A 14,846-nucleotide genomic window follows, 5' to 3' on the forward strand; every position below is an offset into this window, starting at 1 on the left:
TATATACCTGTTCTGAAAGGCCCCAGAGTCTGCAACACCACTAAGCAAGCGGCACCACCAAGGAAGCGTCACCATGAAGACCAGGGAGCTCTCCAAACAGGTCAAGGACAAAGTTGTGGAGAAATACAGATCAGGGTTGGGTTATAAAAAAATATCCGAAACTTTGAACATCCCACGGAGCACCATCATTAAAAAAAATTGAAAAAATATGGCACCACAACAAACCTGCCAAGAGAAGGCCGCCCACGAAAACTCACGCACCAGGCAAGGAGGGCATTAATCAGAGAGGCAACAAAGAGACCAAAGATAACACTGAGAGAGCTGCAAAGCTCCACAGCTGAGATTGGAGTATCTGTCCATAGGACCACTTTAAGCCATACACTCCACAGAGCTGGGCTTTATGGAAGAATGGCCAGAAAAAATCCATTGCTTAAAGAAAGAAATAAGCAAACACATTTGTATTTGCTAAAAAGCATGTGAGAGACTCCCCAAACATATGGAAGAAGGTATTCTGGTTAGATGAGGCAAAAATTTAGCTTTTTGGCCATCAAAGAAAATGCTATGTCTGGCGCAAACCCAACACCTCCCATTACCCCGAGAACACCATCCCCACAGTGAAGCATGGTGGTGGCAGCATCATGCTGTGGGTATGTTTTTCATCGGCAGGGAGTGGGAAACTGGTCAGAATTGAAGGAATGATGGATGGTGCTAAATACAGGGAAATTCTTGAGGGAAATCTGTTTCAGTCTTCAAGAGATTTGAGACTGGGACAGAGGTTCAACTTCCAGCAGGACAATGACCCTAAGCATACTGCTAAAACAACACTTGAGTGGTTTAAAGGGAAACAGTTAAATGTTTTGGAATGGCCTAGTCAAAGCCTAGACCTCAATCCAATTGAGAATCTGTGGTATGACTTAAAGATTGCTGTGCACCAGCAGAACCCATCCAACTTGAAGGAGCTGGAGCAGTTTTGCCTTGAAGAATGGGCAAAAATCCCAGTGGCTAGATGTGCCAAGCTTGTAGAGACATACCCCTTGAGACTTGCAGCTGTAATTGCTGCAAAAGGTGGCTCTACAAAGTATTGACTTTGGGGGGGTGAATAGTTATGCATGCTCAAGCTTTCTTTTTTTTGTCTTATTTCTTGTTTGTTTAATAACAAGAAAAAATATTTTGCATCTCCAAAGTGGTAGGCATGTTCTGTAAATCAAACTATACAAACCCTCAAAAAATCCATTTTAATTCCAGGTTGAAAGGCAACAAAATAAGAAAAATGCCAAGGGGGTGCATATTTTCGCAAGCCACTGTAGATAGCACTTACAAGTTTAAAAGCTAGTCTCAATGCTGCATTACTTATTTATTGAAACACTGATCATTGGCTTACTGGCACATGCTTCTATGTCTTCATCATCATCATGTCATAATCATCATAACACTCTCATAGACCAGTTTACTATCCCAAAATGCCTCATTGCATCACAGAGCTCTGCCTGTATTAACATGGATGTACCATGAACCAATATGAGTTCTAACCTCAGTAAATCCCATCAGTGTCATTCAATCTCCATTGATCCACACTGTTCAGTGTATGAGGAAACCATTTACAGCACAGACAATGATCTGTGGCTTTACGCTACAATATCCAAGCAAAGGAAAATACAGGTTTATCCATGCAGGTCTGTGTGATCTAGTTGAAGATGCACATCTGCCACACACTTTTCCTCTCTAAAATGGCTGCCTCCATCTGGCTCAATTATCAATCAACCAAGCCATAGTTCCCATCCTCTACAACATGCAGAATAATGAGCAGCACATGCCTTCCACCAATAAACCACCACCTAACCATCCACCTTCCCACCCCCTTTAATGGTAGATCCCGCCCCCTCCATGTCCACAACTAATTGAACCATAAAGTCTCCAGCGAGCTAATGAAAGGGGCCCACCCACACCATGCTCACACACAGGAATGGATCTAACCCTTCTTCAATTACGTCTTAGCTGAGGCCAAAGGCATAGCTAATGGATTTCAATAAATGAGGCTGGCTGCCCTAGACAATTTGGATGTTGATTTATGTGTGCTGAGCTGTAGAGGGAGAGTGGTTGATGTACAGGAGCACTATAGCAGGAGGATCTGTGAATGTATCCGTAGGTGTTTCTCCTATAGGAATATCATGCTCTGCAGAGTGTTATGACCACCGGCTCAACCTTTTAGAGGTGATAGGTTTAGGGATGGATTTACCTTTAAGCTGCTGGCTAAATTCCTGGTGTTAAAACACTGATGTTTCCACTCAACATCACAAATCGTAAGAGCATCTGACTGATCTTTAAAGCTGAACAAACACAGCAGAGCCGTAACAAAGGAATTAGGATTATTTTCTTGGATAGGAAAGGATTCATGCTTTGTTCTCATTAGCAAAAAATGCTATATTTACAGTGCAGACTGTTCTCAAGGTCTTCCCTCCAATAGATAAGAATGAACAAGACTACTTATACGATTTAAAACAATTGTCAGTGGAGACCAGATAATTACTCTCTCTCTTCCTACAGACCAAAGTGTAACTGTGCACACTATAGGGAACTAAGACTAGCTATACCTGTCATGCTTGTCATATTGCAAAATGCCTCACACACATTTTATACACAAACTCTAGATAACTCCAGATATCCATTCTTCCTCAATCCTCTGTCTCTTACTTTATAACATGGTTTTCAATATCTGCTCTCAAGTATTCTCCATGCCTCGAAACCCAACACTCTGTAAGCAATCTCTCACATTGTCTCTCACATTCTCTCTCTCTTTCTCTCTCTCTCACATTCTCTCTCTCTTACATTCTATCTCTCTCTCTCTCTCTCTCTCTCTCTCTCTCTCTCTCTCTCTCTCTCTCTCTCTCTCTCTCTCTCTGTGAAGATGGTGACGTACTGTATGGTTGTAAGCTCTGACCCAATTTAGCTATTTTGTTATCCTTTTGGTGTTTATCTTTACTGTTTTTGCACAAAATGTGTCCGCTATCATTTTTTATGATCGACAATAACCTTTTAACATCAGATCGGCAGTTACTAATCTCAATTCCGGCTTCAACTTCGACTCATCTGCCCTGGGCTCTTTGTGTACCTTCGACCCAATCTTTGGACTAACCAATAGAAAATGCAGAGGCAGGAGAGTGGGCATCCTGATGAGAATGAGGTTAAGGTATAACCGGCTACCACTTTTCTCTATTCTATTGGCCAGTCACTTGATAAAAAGATGGATGACCTCCAATCATGGATTTGCTATCAACAAGACTCTCATAACTGCAATATTCTCTGTTTTTCTGAACGGACAAGACATTGGATTCAGGGAAATCCAGCGGGGAATGAGGATGTCTCTTAACGAGACACGGGTGGTGTGGTCAGCATGTAAGACACATAATGCCCAATTTCCATCAACACGTCTCCTTTGCCACTAGGGGCGAAAGAGTCCTAGACCACTGTTACTCAACCCACAAGCAAGCATACAATAATTATAATAAAAATAATAACACACTACATTACCAAAAGTATGTGGACACCTGCTCGTCGAACATCTCATTCCAAAATCATGGGGTTTAATATGTAGTTGGCCCCCCCTTGCTGTAATAACAGCCTCCACTCTTCTGGGAAGGCATTCCACTAGATGTTGGAACATTGCTTCAGGGACTCAATTCCATTGAGCCATGTGCAGGCCAGTCAAGTTCTTCCACACCGATCTCGACAAAGCATTTCTGTATGGACCTCGCTTTGTGCAAGGGGGCATTGTCATGCTGAAACAGGAAAGGGCCTTCCCCAAACTGTTACCACAAAGTTGGAAACAAAGAATCATCTAGAATGTCATTTTATGCTGTAGCATTAAGATTTCCCTTCACTGGAACTAAGGGACCTAGCACAAACCATGAAAAACAGACGCAGACAATTATTCCTCCTCTACCAAACTTTACAATTGGCACTCTGCATTGAGGCAGGTAGCATTCTCATGGCATCTGCCAAACCCAGCTTTGTTCATTGAACTGCCAAACTGTGAAGTGTGATTCAGCACTCCAGATAACGCGTTTCCATTGCTCCAGAGTCCAATGGCGGTGAGCTTTACAGCACTCCAGCCGACGCTTGGTATTGCGCATGGTGATCTTAGGCTTGAGTGCGGACGCTCGGCCATGGAAACCCATTTCATGAAGCTCCCAAAGAACAGCTCTTGTGCTGACATTGCTTCCAGAGGCATTGTGGAACTCGGTAGTGAGTATTGCAACCGAGGACAGATGATCTTTACATGGTTCAGCACTCGGCGGTCCCGTTCTGTGAGCTTGTGTGGCCTACCACTTCTCGGCTGAGCCGTTGTTGCTCCTAGAAATTTCCACTTCACAATAACAGCACTTACCGTTGACCAGGGCAGTTCTAGCGGGGCAGAAATTTGACGAACTGACTTTATGGAAAGGTGGCATCCTATGCTCTTCAGTATGGCCATTCTACAGCCAATGTTTGGCTATGGAGATTACATGAGTGTGTACTTGATTTTATAAAATATCATATTTACATAAGTATTCAGATCCTTTACTCTGTACTTTGTTGAGCACCTTTGGCAGTCATTACAGCCTCGATTATTCTTGGGTATGATGCTAAAAGCTTGGCACACCTGTATTTGGGTAGTTTCTCCCGTTGTTCTCTGCAGATCGTCTCTAGCTCTGTCAGGTTGGATGGGGAGGGTTGCTGCACAGCTATTTTTTGGTCTCTCCAGAGATGTTCGATCGGGTTTAAGTCCGGGATCTGGCTGGGCCACTCAAGGACATTGAGACTCGTCCCCAAGCAACTCCTGCATTGTCTTGGCTGTGTGCTTAGGATTGTTGTCCTGTTGGAAGGTGAACCTTCGCCCCAGTCTGAGGTCCTGAGTGCTCTGAAGTAGATTTTCATCAAGGATCTTTCTGTACTTTGCGCCGTTCATCTTTCGCTAGTCTTTCCTTAGTTCCCTAGTCTCCCAGTCCCTGACGCTGAAAAACATCCCTACAGCATCATGCTGCCACCACCATACTTCGCCTTAGGGATGGTGCCACGTTTCCTCCAGACGTGATGCTTGGCATTCAGGCAAAATAGTTCAATCTTGGTTTCATCAGACCAGATAACTTGTTTCTTATGGTCTGAGAGTCTTTAGGTGCCTTTTGGCAAACTCCAAGCGGGATTATCATGTGTCTTTTACTGAAGAGTAGCTTCCGTCTGGCCACTCTACCATGAAGGCCTGATTGGTGGAGTGCTGCAGAGATGGTTGTCCTTCTGGAAGGTTCTCCCATCTCCACAGAGGAACTTTGCGTTGGGAGACAGGGAGCTAGTGCAGTTCACGGAGGACAAGGGTGATGTGCTGTCAGGACTAAGTGTGGGTGAGGAGTCGGGCTGCAGAGTTTTGAACCATCTGGCGCTTATGGAGGGAGCTTGAGTTAATGCTGGAGAGTAGTGAATTGCAGTAGTCAAGACGGGAGGAGATGAATGCATGTATGAGGATTTCAGCGGCAGGACAGGAGAGGGAGGACCTGACTTTGGCAATGTTGCGGTGGTGGAAAAATTATGATTTGTCCAAGATGACGGCAAGATTGCATGCATGGAGGGAGGGAGAAACAGTGGTGTCTTCAATGGGAGGGTGAGGTTGCCAGCTTTGGTGAGGGTGGATTTGGGAAAAGTTCCGTTGAGCTTAAGTAAGTTTTGTTGCATCCATGTTTTTATTGCAGAGAGGCAGGATTCAATGTGGGTCATAGGCGGGTTGAGGAGGGATTTGGTGCTGAGGTAGATCTGGGTGTCATCGGCATAGCAGTGGAAGTCAAGGTTAAAGTGATGGGGGATCTGACCAAGAGGGAGGATGTAGATAATGAAGAGTAAGGGACCCAGCACAAGCCCTGAGGGACACCCTGTATAACTGCAGCTGAGTCTGAGGTGTGGCCATTGAGGGAGATGTAGTGGGTCCAGTTTGTGAGGTATGATTGTTGCCAGGAGAGTGCAGTTCTTTCAACACCCAAGCCCTCCAGCCTGCGGAAGAGGATCTGATGGCTCACTGTGTCCAAAGCGGCACTCAGGTCCAGGAGAATCAGGATGTTGAGGGCACCTGCATCAGCATAGGTGAGGATGTCATTGATAACATTGAGGAGTGCCGTTTCAGTACTGTGGAGGGGGTGGAAACCAAACTGTAGGGGCTCGGACAGGTTGTTGATTAGCAGGTGGGTTTGTAATTGGGAGGCAACAGTACGTTCCAGAGTCTTGGCAAGGAAGGTTAGGGTGGAAATGGGGCGGAAGTTATTGAGGATGGTGGTGTCCAGTTCTTTTAAAATGGGGGTGACTGCAGCTGTTTTGTAGTTGGAGGGGACAGTTCCGTGGTCGAGGGAGAGGTTGACAATGTTTGTGATGGACAAAGAGCAGGCAGGAAGGCAGGCAGGCTTTGATGAGAAGACTGGGGAAAGGACCCAGGGAGCAAGTTGTAGTCTGGATAACATGATGAGTTTTGACATATACTGCAGGGAGAGTCAATGGGGACAAATTCGGAGAGCTGGGATTCAGGTGTGATGGTTGGGAGGTTGACAGGGGGAGGGGCAGCTGAGGGAGATTGATCAGTCAGTAATGAGTTTATTTTGGTGAGCATGTCCTTGAAAAAATGAAGAAATTAGTTGCAGAGCTGTGGAGGGAGTAGAGAAGGTGTCATCACGGGGCTGAACTATTTTGCTGACAGTGGAGAAGAGAGTTCGGGAGTTCTTACTGGGGCAGTCAATGTTATTAGAGAAGTAAGTGGACCTTGCAGCACAGCTGTATGTGCTAAGCTAAAGGGCAGAGCTACCGCACACATCGCAGCCAACCACAAGGTTACAACTGAGGAGACAAACGCGTGCAAGAAGTCCCGCTACGACCTCCGCAGAGCCATCAAACAGGCAAAAGGACAATATAGGAACAAGGTGGAATCCTATTACAGCGGCTCTGACGCTCGACGCATGTGGCAGGAGCTACAGTCCATTACGGATTACAAAGGAAGACTTAGCCGTGATCTGCCCAATGATGAATGCTTCTCTACCAGACAAACTCAATGCATTTTATGCACACTTCAACAAAAACAACACTGAGCCATGCATGAGGGCCTCTACCGTCCCAGAGGACTGAGTGATCTCGCTCTCTGAGGCGAATGTGAGTAAGGCTTTAAATTTGGTCAACACCCGCAAGGCCGCAGGGGCCAGTAATATTCCAGGGTGTACTCTCAGATCATGTGCAGACCAGCTGGCAGGCATCTTCAATGTCATTTTCAACCTCTCATTGTCCCAGTCTGTAATCCCCACATGTCTCAAGATGACCACCATCCTGTTCCCAAGAATGTTAAGGCTACCTGCCATAATGACTACTGCCCTATAGCACTCATATCTGTAATCATGAAGTGCTTTGAAAGACTGGTCATGGCACACATCAACGACATTATCACAGACACCCTAGACCCACTCCAATTTGCATACTGCCCCAACAGATCTACAGACGATGCAATCTCAATTGCACTCAACATTGCCCTCTCCCACCTGGACAAGAGGAATACCTATGTGAGAATGCTGTTCATTGATTACAGCTCAGCGCTCAACACCATAGTGCCCTCCAAGCTTGTCACCAACCTCAGGACCCTGGAACAGAACACCTCCCTCTGCAACTGGATCCTGAACTTCCTGACGGGCCGACCCCAGGTGGTGAGAGTAGGCAACAATACCTTTGCCATGCTGACCCTCAACACAGGGCCCCCCAGGGGAGAGTGCTTAACCCCCTCCTGTACTCCATGTTTACCCAAAACTGTGTAGCCATGCACAACTTCAACTCCATCATAAAGTTTGCTGACGACACGACGGTGCTAGGACTGACCACCAATGGCGATGAGACAGCCTAAAGGGAGGAGGTCAGAGACATGGCAATATCAGGACAGTGCCAGGACAACAACCGCTCCCTCAATGTTAACAAGACCAAAGAGCTGATAATGGACTACAGGAAACAGGGTTGGTGGCTTCAAGTTCCTCGGTGTCCACATCATTGAGGACTTAACATGGTCCTCTCAAACCAGAACAGTCATAAAGAAGGCATGACAGCACCTCTTCTCCCTCAGGAGGCTGAAATTATTTGGTATGGTCCCTCAGATCCTCAGGAACTTTTACAGCTGCACCATCGAAAGCATCCTGACTAGTTGTATCACCGTCTGGTATGGCAACTGCAACGCCCTCGACGGGAAAGCCCTACAATGGGTGGTGCAAACGGCCCAACCCATTACTGGGGGCAAGCTCCCAGCCATCTAGGATGTACATGCCAGGCAGTGTCCGAGAAAGCCTTGAAAAATTGCCAAGACTCCAGCCACTCGAGACATGGACAGTTCTCCATGCTGCTGTCCGACATGTGGTACCGTTGCTTCAAGGCTCAGACTCCTAAACAGCTTCTATCCCCTGGCCATGACACTGTTAAAAACGACTATTCTCCCTCTCCCACAGACTATCCACACTAACACTTTGCCAATCCACAGGACTCTACCAACTCAGACACACACACCTTCACTGTCACTCTTACTCATACACACACACACGTACTCACATACACACACTCACTCACACACTCATTAATGACGCCACACACTTAAACCCACACGCACACAGCTCGTCAAACCTACGCTGCTGTTCATTGATTATTGATTGCAATTACCATGAGTATCTACTGTATTTGGGTCATGGGAAGGGTTAGCTAAAATATATGACATGTATATATTACCATTAGTATGCCATTGCTATGCTATGTGGTTGTCATAGGTCTCTCTTTATGTAGTGTTGTGGTGTCTCTCTTGTTGTGATGTGTGTTTTGTCCTATATTTTATGTATTTATTTATTTTTAATCCCCCGTCCCCGCAGGAGGCCTTTTGCCTTTTGGTAGGCCGTCATTGTAAATAAGAATGTGTTCTTAACTGACTTGCCTAGTTAAATAAAGGTTAAATAAAAACAAAAGTATATTACCATAAATATTGATATATTCCTGCTACCCGTCACTTTTCAGCCCTGTTTACATGTATACTGTATCCTACTACCAGTCACTTTGTATATATAAACCTTAAGGTGCCCTTAAGGTACTGGCACTGACCTGTATTTACTTGCATTTTCTTGTTTCTTGAAGTTATAGTGTACTTCTTGTGCATTTTTTTTTGTTCTATGCTATTATTATATAGATGTTTTATTCTGTGCATGTGGCGAATAAACTTTAAATGTCTCTCTCTCACACTCACACACACTTTGCACCCTGGTTTCTCGCTGCCTAGATTTCTAGCACACACTTAGATACTTCCAACCTCTGCTCTCTCCCTCTCTCTCTGCTGTCCTTCTCTCTCTCTCTCCCTCTCTCTGCTCTCCCTCTCTCCCTGCTCTATCTCTGCTTCCTTTGAGCTATGGATCGTTTGATGTATTTTCAGCACACTGGGCATTTGGTTGGGATTATTATTAATTATTCAGGGCTGTTCTTCTCTACTCTTCTACCTGGTGTGATAGACAGGGGTCCAGCCTCACTCCCTGGGCCTGGTGGTGAATCATACTTTATATATAATCATACTTATAATATATATATATATATTATAAGTATGATTATATATAAAGTATGATTCACCACCAGGCCCAGGGAGTGAGGCTGGACCCCTGCCTACCTGGTTAAATAAAGGTGAAATAAAAAATGTAATAAATAAAAAATACTTCATGTATATTAAATTAATACTTTGGAGGCATACAGTGGCATCACAGATGCACAGACATGGTAAAAGTAGGCATGTAATCACTCATACAAAACAAGCAAAACAACCTGGTCTCATAAAGTAAATGTAACATTGTAAACATAAACCCAAGACACTCAAATTAGTATATGTTGGCATGGTTACATAAGACAGATGGTTAATTAAGGCAAAAATGAAAGTTGGGTGATTGGTCGGGGTGGATGGGTAGACATATAAAACAAATGTCTGGCAACCCAAATGTTGAGAGTTCAAATCTCATCACAGACAACTTTAGCATTATAGCTAATTAGCAACTTTACAACTAATTACTACTTTTTAGCTACTTTGCAACTACTTAAAATGTTAGTTAACCCTTCACCTAACCCTCATCTTAACCCTTTTAGCTAAACCTTCACCTAACCCTCACATTAACCCTTTTAGCTAATCCTTCCCCTAACCCTTACCCTTTTAGCTAACCCTTCCCATAACATTAACCCTTTTAGCTAACCCTTCACCTAACCTTAAGCCTTTTAGCTAACCCTTCACCTAACCCTCACATTAACCCTTTTAGCTAACCCTTCACCTAACATTAACCATTTTAGCTAACCCTTCACCTAACCTTAAGCCTTTTAGCTAACCCTTCCCATAACATTAACCCTTTTAGCTAACATTAACCCTTTTAGCTAACCCTTCACCTAACCCTCACCTTAAACCTTTTAGCTAGCCCTTCACCTAACGTTAACCCTTTTAGCTAACCCTTCACCTAACCCTCACCTTAACCCTTTTAGCTAACCCTTCACCTAACCATCACATTAACCCTTTTAGCTAACCCTTCAGCAAACCTTATTAAGCCTTTTAGCTAACCCTTCCCCTAACATTAACTCTTTTAGCTAACCCTTCCCCTAACATGAACTATTTTAGCTAACCCTTCACTTAACCCTCACCTTAACCCTTTTAGTTAACCCTTCCCCTAACATTAACTATTTTAGCTAACCCTTCACCTAACCCTCACCTTAACCCTTTTAGCTAACCCTTCACCTAACCCTCACATTAACCCTTTTAGCTAACCCTTCACCAAACCTTAAGCCTTTTAGCTAACCCTTCCCATAACATTAACTATTTTAGCTAACCCTTCACCTAACCCTCACCTTAGCCCTTTTAGCTAACCCTTCACCTAACATTAACCCTTTTAGCTAACCCTTCACCTAACCCTCACCTTAACCCTTTTAGCTAACCCTTCACCTAACCTTAAGCCTTTTAGCTAAGCCTTCACCTAACCCTCACATTAACCCTTTTAGCTAACCCTTCACCTAACCCTCAGCTTAACCCTTTTAGCTAACCCTTCACCTAACCCTCACATTAACCCTCACATTAACCCTTTTAGCTAACCCTTCACCTAACTTTAAGCCTTTTAGCTAACCCTTCACCAAACCCTCACATTAACCCTTTTAGCTAACCCTTCACCTAACCTTAAGCCTTTTAGCTAACCCTTCACCTAACTGTTAGCCTTTTAGGTAACCCTTCCCATAACATTAACCCTTTTAGCTTACCCTTCCCTTAACATTAACCCTTTTAGCTAACCCTTCCCCTAACATTAACCCTTTTAGCTAACCCTTCACCTAACTCTCACATTAACCCTTTTAGCTAACCCTTCCCCTAACATTAACCCTTTTATCTAAGCCTTCCCTAACCTTAAGCCTTTTAGCTAACCCTTCACCTAACCCTCACCTTAACCCTTTTAGCTAACCCTTCACCTAACCCTAACCCTTTTAGCTAACCCTTCCCCAAATTCTTATAATATAATAAGAATTGTAATTTGTAACATATCATACGAAATGGGTGATGGACATCCACAAATTAATACATACAGTACCATACGAAACATAGCATATCATACTAAATGGAGTGTCTTGGATTAACATACATAATAATACAAAATGCTCTGAGACCAGGTTGTGCTATCAGGTAATACACATGCCCTGCCCAATCCCCAACTCCCCATTGCGTGACTAGATCCAATTTGACTTACAACATGAGCAGTGAACAGTGCAGTGGATAAATACATTTCATGAGCTCTGGTGGTCTTCATCAAAACCGCTTAGCATGACAAGGGTGATTGCTCATGGTGGACAATATTCTTAAAGTTTCTGGCAAAGAGAGGGAAAAAAACGTTGCGCAGAACCCCTTTTTGAGAAATCTGAGAATTTGAGCCCTTGGAACGTTACATGAGTAAACTGGAATAACTCAGGCTTTACCTATAAAACAAAATTACATGTTTACCATGCATGTTTTATGTGTTCCAAGTAACTATTATGTAACATTACAAGATAATATAAGCCTATTTAAAAGATCAATGTAAAAAAAAAAATGACTTTGGCATGTTAAAGTACGGCGCCTAATTTAAAACACATTGAACAAGAAAACTGTAAATCAAGTAGATGTATACACATCAGTAAATTGGCTCAGTTGGTAGAGGATGGCACCGCCAGGGTCGTGGGTTCGATTTCCAGGGCCACCCATACGTAAAATGTATGCATGCATGACTTTAAAATGCGTTGGATTAAAGCATCTGCTAAATGGTACATATTATATTATTACAGTAGTAAACACTGACAGGTATATAATAGTTTTCTCCAAATAACCATAAATACTGTGCAAATGGAATCACATTATGTAAAATCATTATGTAAAAGACAAACAAGCAAGCAAACACACAAACAACACATTTGGATCTGATGTAAACGTAGCCCATACATACATACCTCGGATAAAAACGGACTTCATTTTGGAAATAGAATCCAAAAGGCACCCCTTGTGTGCGTGGTAAAATACTCGTTCTCTGCTTGAAAAACAAAGACCCCGGTCAGAGAGATGGCAGTGGAAAATCCAGGGCACCGTCCATGAAAACTTTAGCCCAAGGTTTTAACATAGAACGGAGGTGGAGAACGCGGTCTCCTCTTCACGCCGCGCTCAGTCATTTGAGAGATGCGCGGGAAACAAAACCTTCGTTTTTTTACATTCGAATACAGGCAACCCAAAGGAACGTCTCCAAATGGACCACATAAACGCACGGGTGGCAGCAATCCAATCGGCAATAGGCTACAGAATTAAAACCATCAGCAGTCACAACGCAATCCACGATTAGGAAAAGGCATATATCCAAACGTCCTTCGTTTGGTTTCCAACGTAGAGTTATCCTAGATGAGTGCACTGCCGGTTGGCTTGTGAGGGTGAGGATCCAAAGATATGCGCCTCTCTAGCAGCATAGAACAAGACAGGGCAGGGGGAGCTGCAGGCGCGCACGGTCGTGTTCTTAGTGAATGTGAGAAGGTAACTGAGATCATAGTGCTCCTGAACTTCTCTGCACTCTTTGGTCAGAGCCCATATCATGGGACAACAACCACATAGGCTACAAGCAGAACGGATGATCCCAACAAACGATAATGCGCAGTTCAGGCACGTTATGTGATGAACAGCAGAACATATTGTTTCTGATTATTTAGTGATAGGTGTTGGCAGTGTGCTCTTGATTTATCTCGACCCATTTCATTGATTTTAACATAACAAAGAAAATGACATAGAAAACGAACGTCTTATATGATATTGGTAATATGTGGTTCGTGGTTGAGATCTCCCTGTCAGACTATTCTAAATGAAGATAAAGACGCCTCCCAGCGGCTGTGTGTGAACACCTCCCCGATTATATAAACCTATATTCAATTCCGAACAGAAAATTGCTGTAAAAAGCAAATAGAAACCAATGTCGCTGCTTCATGCAATGTTTGCCACAGAGACGACGAACATATACTTTTCTCTGAATGTCGGTGACACACTTCAACAGAGATTGATGTTTGAGCTTTTCCAACGAGCCTCGTGTTTATGCGAATCAGCACCATGGACAGCGCACGTAGCCGCAGCACTCTTTCCTCAGACGGGTAAACTTGAGTCGGCTAGGCTGTAGTAGCCTGGAGTTCAGATGACTACGGGTTGTAATTACTGGTCATGTTTCCATGATCGATGGTTGTTTTGGCTCCATGTGTTTAATGACCATTGTGTGCGAATAATAGCTGGCCTAGTTCATGCAATGCATATTAACACATTGTTTGCTAGATTGGAAACGATTTTGTTTCGTAGAGAACATATACAGGGGAGTAAACAAAATATGAAAGGAGAGGCACAACCCCTTTGTATTTTATATCTTCACTTAATTAAGCAAACGTATGTAATCCAGAAAGACAGTGCTGATGTTACAGTAGAATGTTTCAGTGATGGCCCTGGACAACATACAGCTCAAAGAAAACAAGAGCAGAAATCTGTTTGGATGACTCATTTGTGAAAATCTCTGCATGCATTATTTTTATTTATTTAACCAGGCAAGTCAGTAAAGAACAAATTCTTGTTGACAATGACGGCCTGGGAACAGTGGGTTAACTGCTTTGTTGAGGGGCAGAACAACAGATTTTTACTTTGTCAGCTCGAGGAATCGATCTAGCAAACGTTCGGTTACTGGCCTAACTCTCTAACCACTAGGCTATCGGCCTCTCTATGTCACATTTGGCATCTATTCACATGACACAGACATTCTTTATTCCATATTGGCTGGGACCTCTCGCCCCTTCTTATGAGATGTGGCTAATTTGCCTCTCCAAGCTGAGAAAATGCTGCACCCCACTGCATTGTCTTTCAGCGCGAAAGCCAAACCTCATTAACATCTTGGAATCAGGACAATGTCAAATAGCTTATGTTAAGCTCTTTTTACTCATACTCACATTTCAGCATTTAATTGGATTGTCTAACACTTCCTGCTGTCTGCAAGCTGCAGGATGGGGGGTGTTAGTATGTAAATGTGGTGACTTCTGTAAAATGCATGTCTAAACCTGCCTACCCTAACAATGTGTAAACAGTACATAAGAACATATGGCAGACACCAAGCAACTCAATATAGTGTAGAAGTAACTCTACATGGTAATATGAAGGACCTCTCTCTTTCCCTTACAGTAGGTCCGTTCAAGGTTGACAATCTGCATATCAACCAAGACCTTTTAACTGGAGTAATCAGTGTATCAAATTGACTCTCTTGCCATACAGTACAGCTATGACTAGGCTGTAAAGC

The 14,846-nt window shown here is 43.6% G+C and overlaps 1 protein-coding gene across 1 annotated transcript in view; it reads right to left on the reverse strand.

The window, feature by feature from the left end:
* The window catches only part of LOC106564246 (reticulon-4 receptor), a 35,563-nt gene extending 22,276 nt beyond the window's left edge, over positions 1–13,287 (reverse strand). Inside the window, exon 1 of the mRNA XM_014130296.2 lies at positions 12,496–13,287. Coding sequence (XP_013985771.1) covers positions 12,496–12,517 — 22 coding nt within the window. The 5' untranslated portion in view covers positions 12,518–13,287. The remainder of the gene's footprint in view (positions 1–12,495) is intronic.
* Between the last annotated feature and the right edge of the window lie 1,559 nt (positions 13,288–14,846).

The sequence above is a fragment of the Salmo salar genome, chromosome ssa01, assembly GCF_905237065.1.
Source record: "Salmo salar chromosome ssa01, Ssal_v3.1, whole genome shotgun sequence".
Classification (NCBI taxonomy): domain Eukaryota; kingdom Metazoa; phylum Chordata; class Actinopteri; order Salmoniformes; family Salmonidae; genus Salmo; species Salmo salar.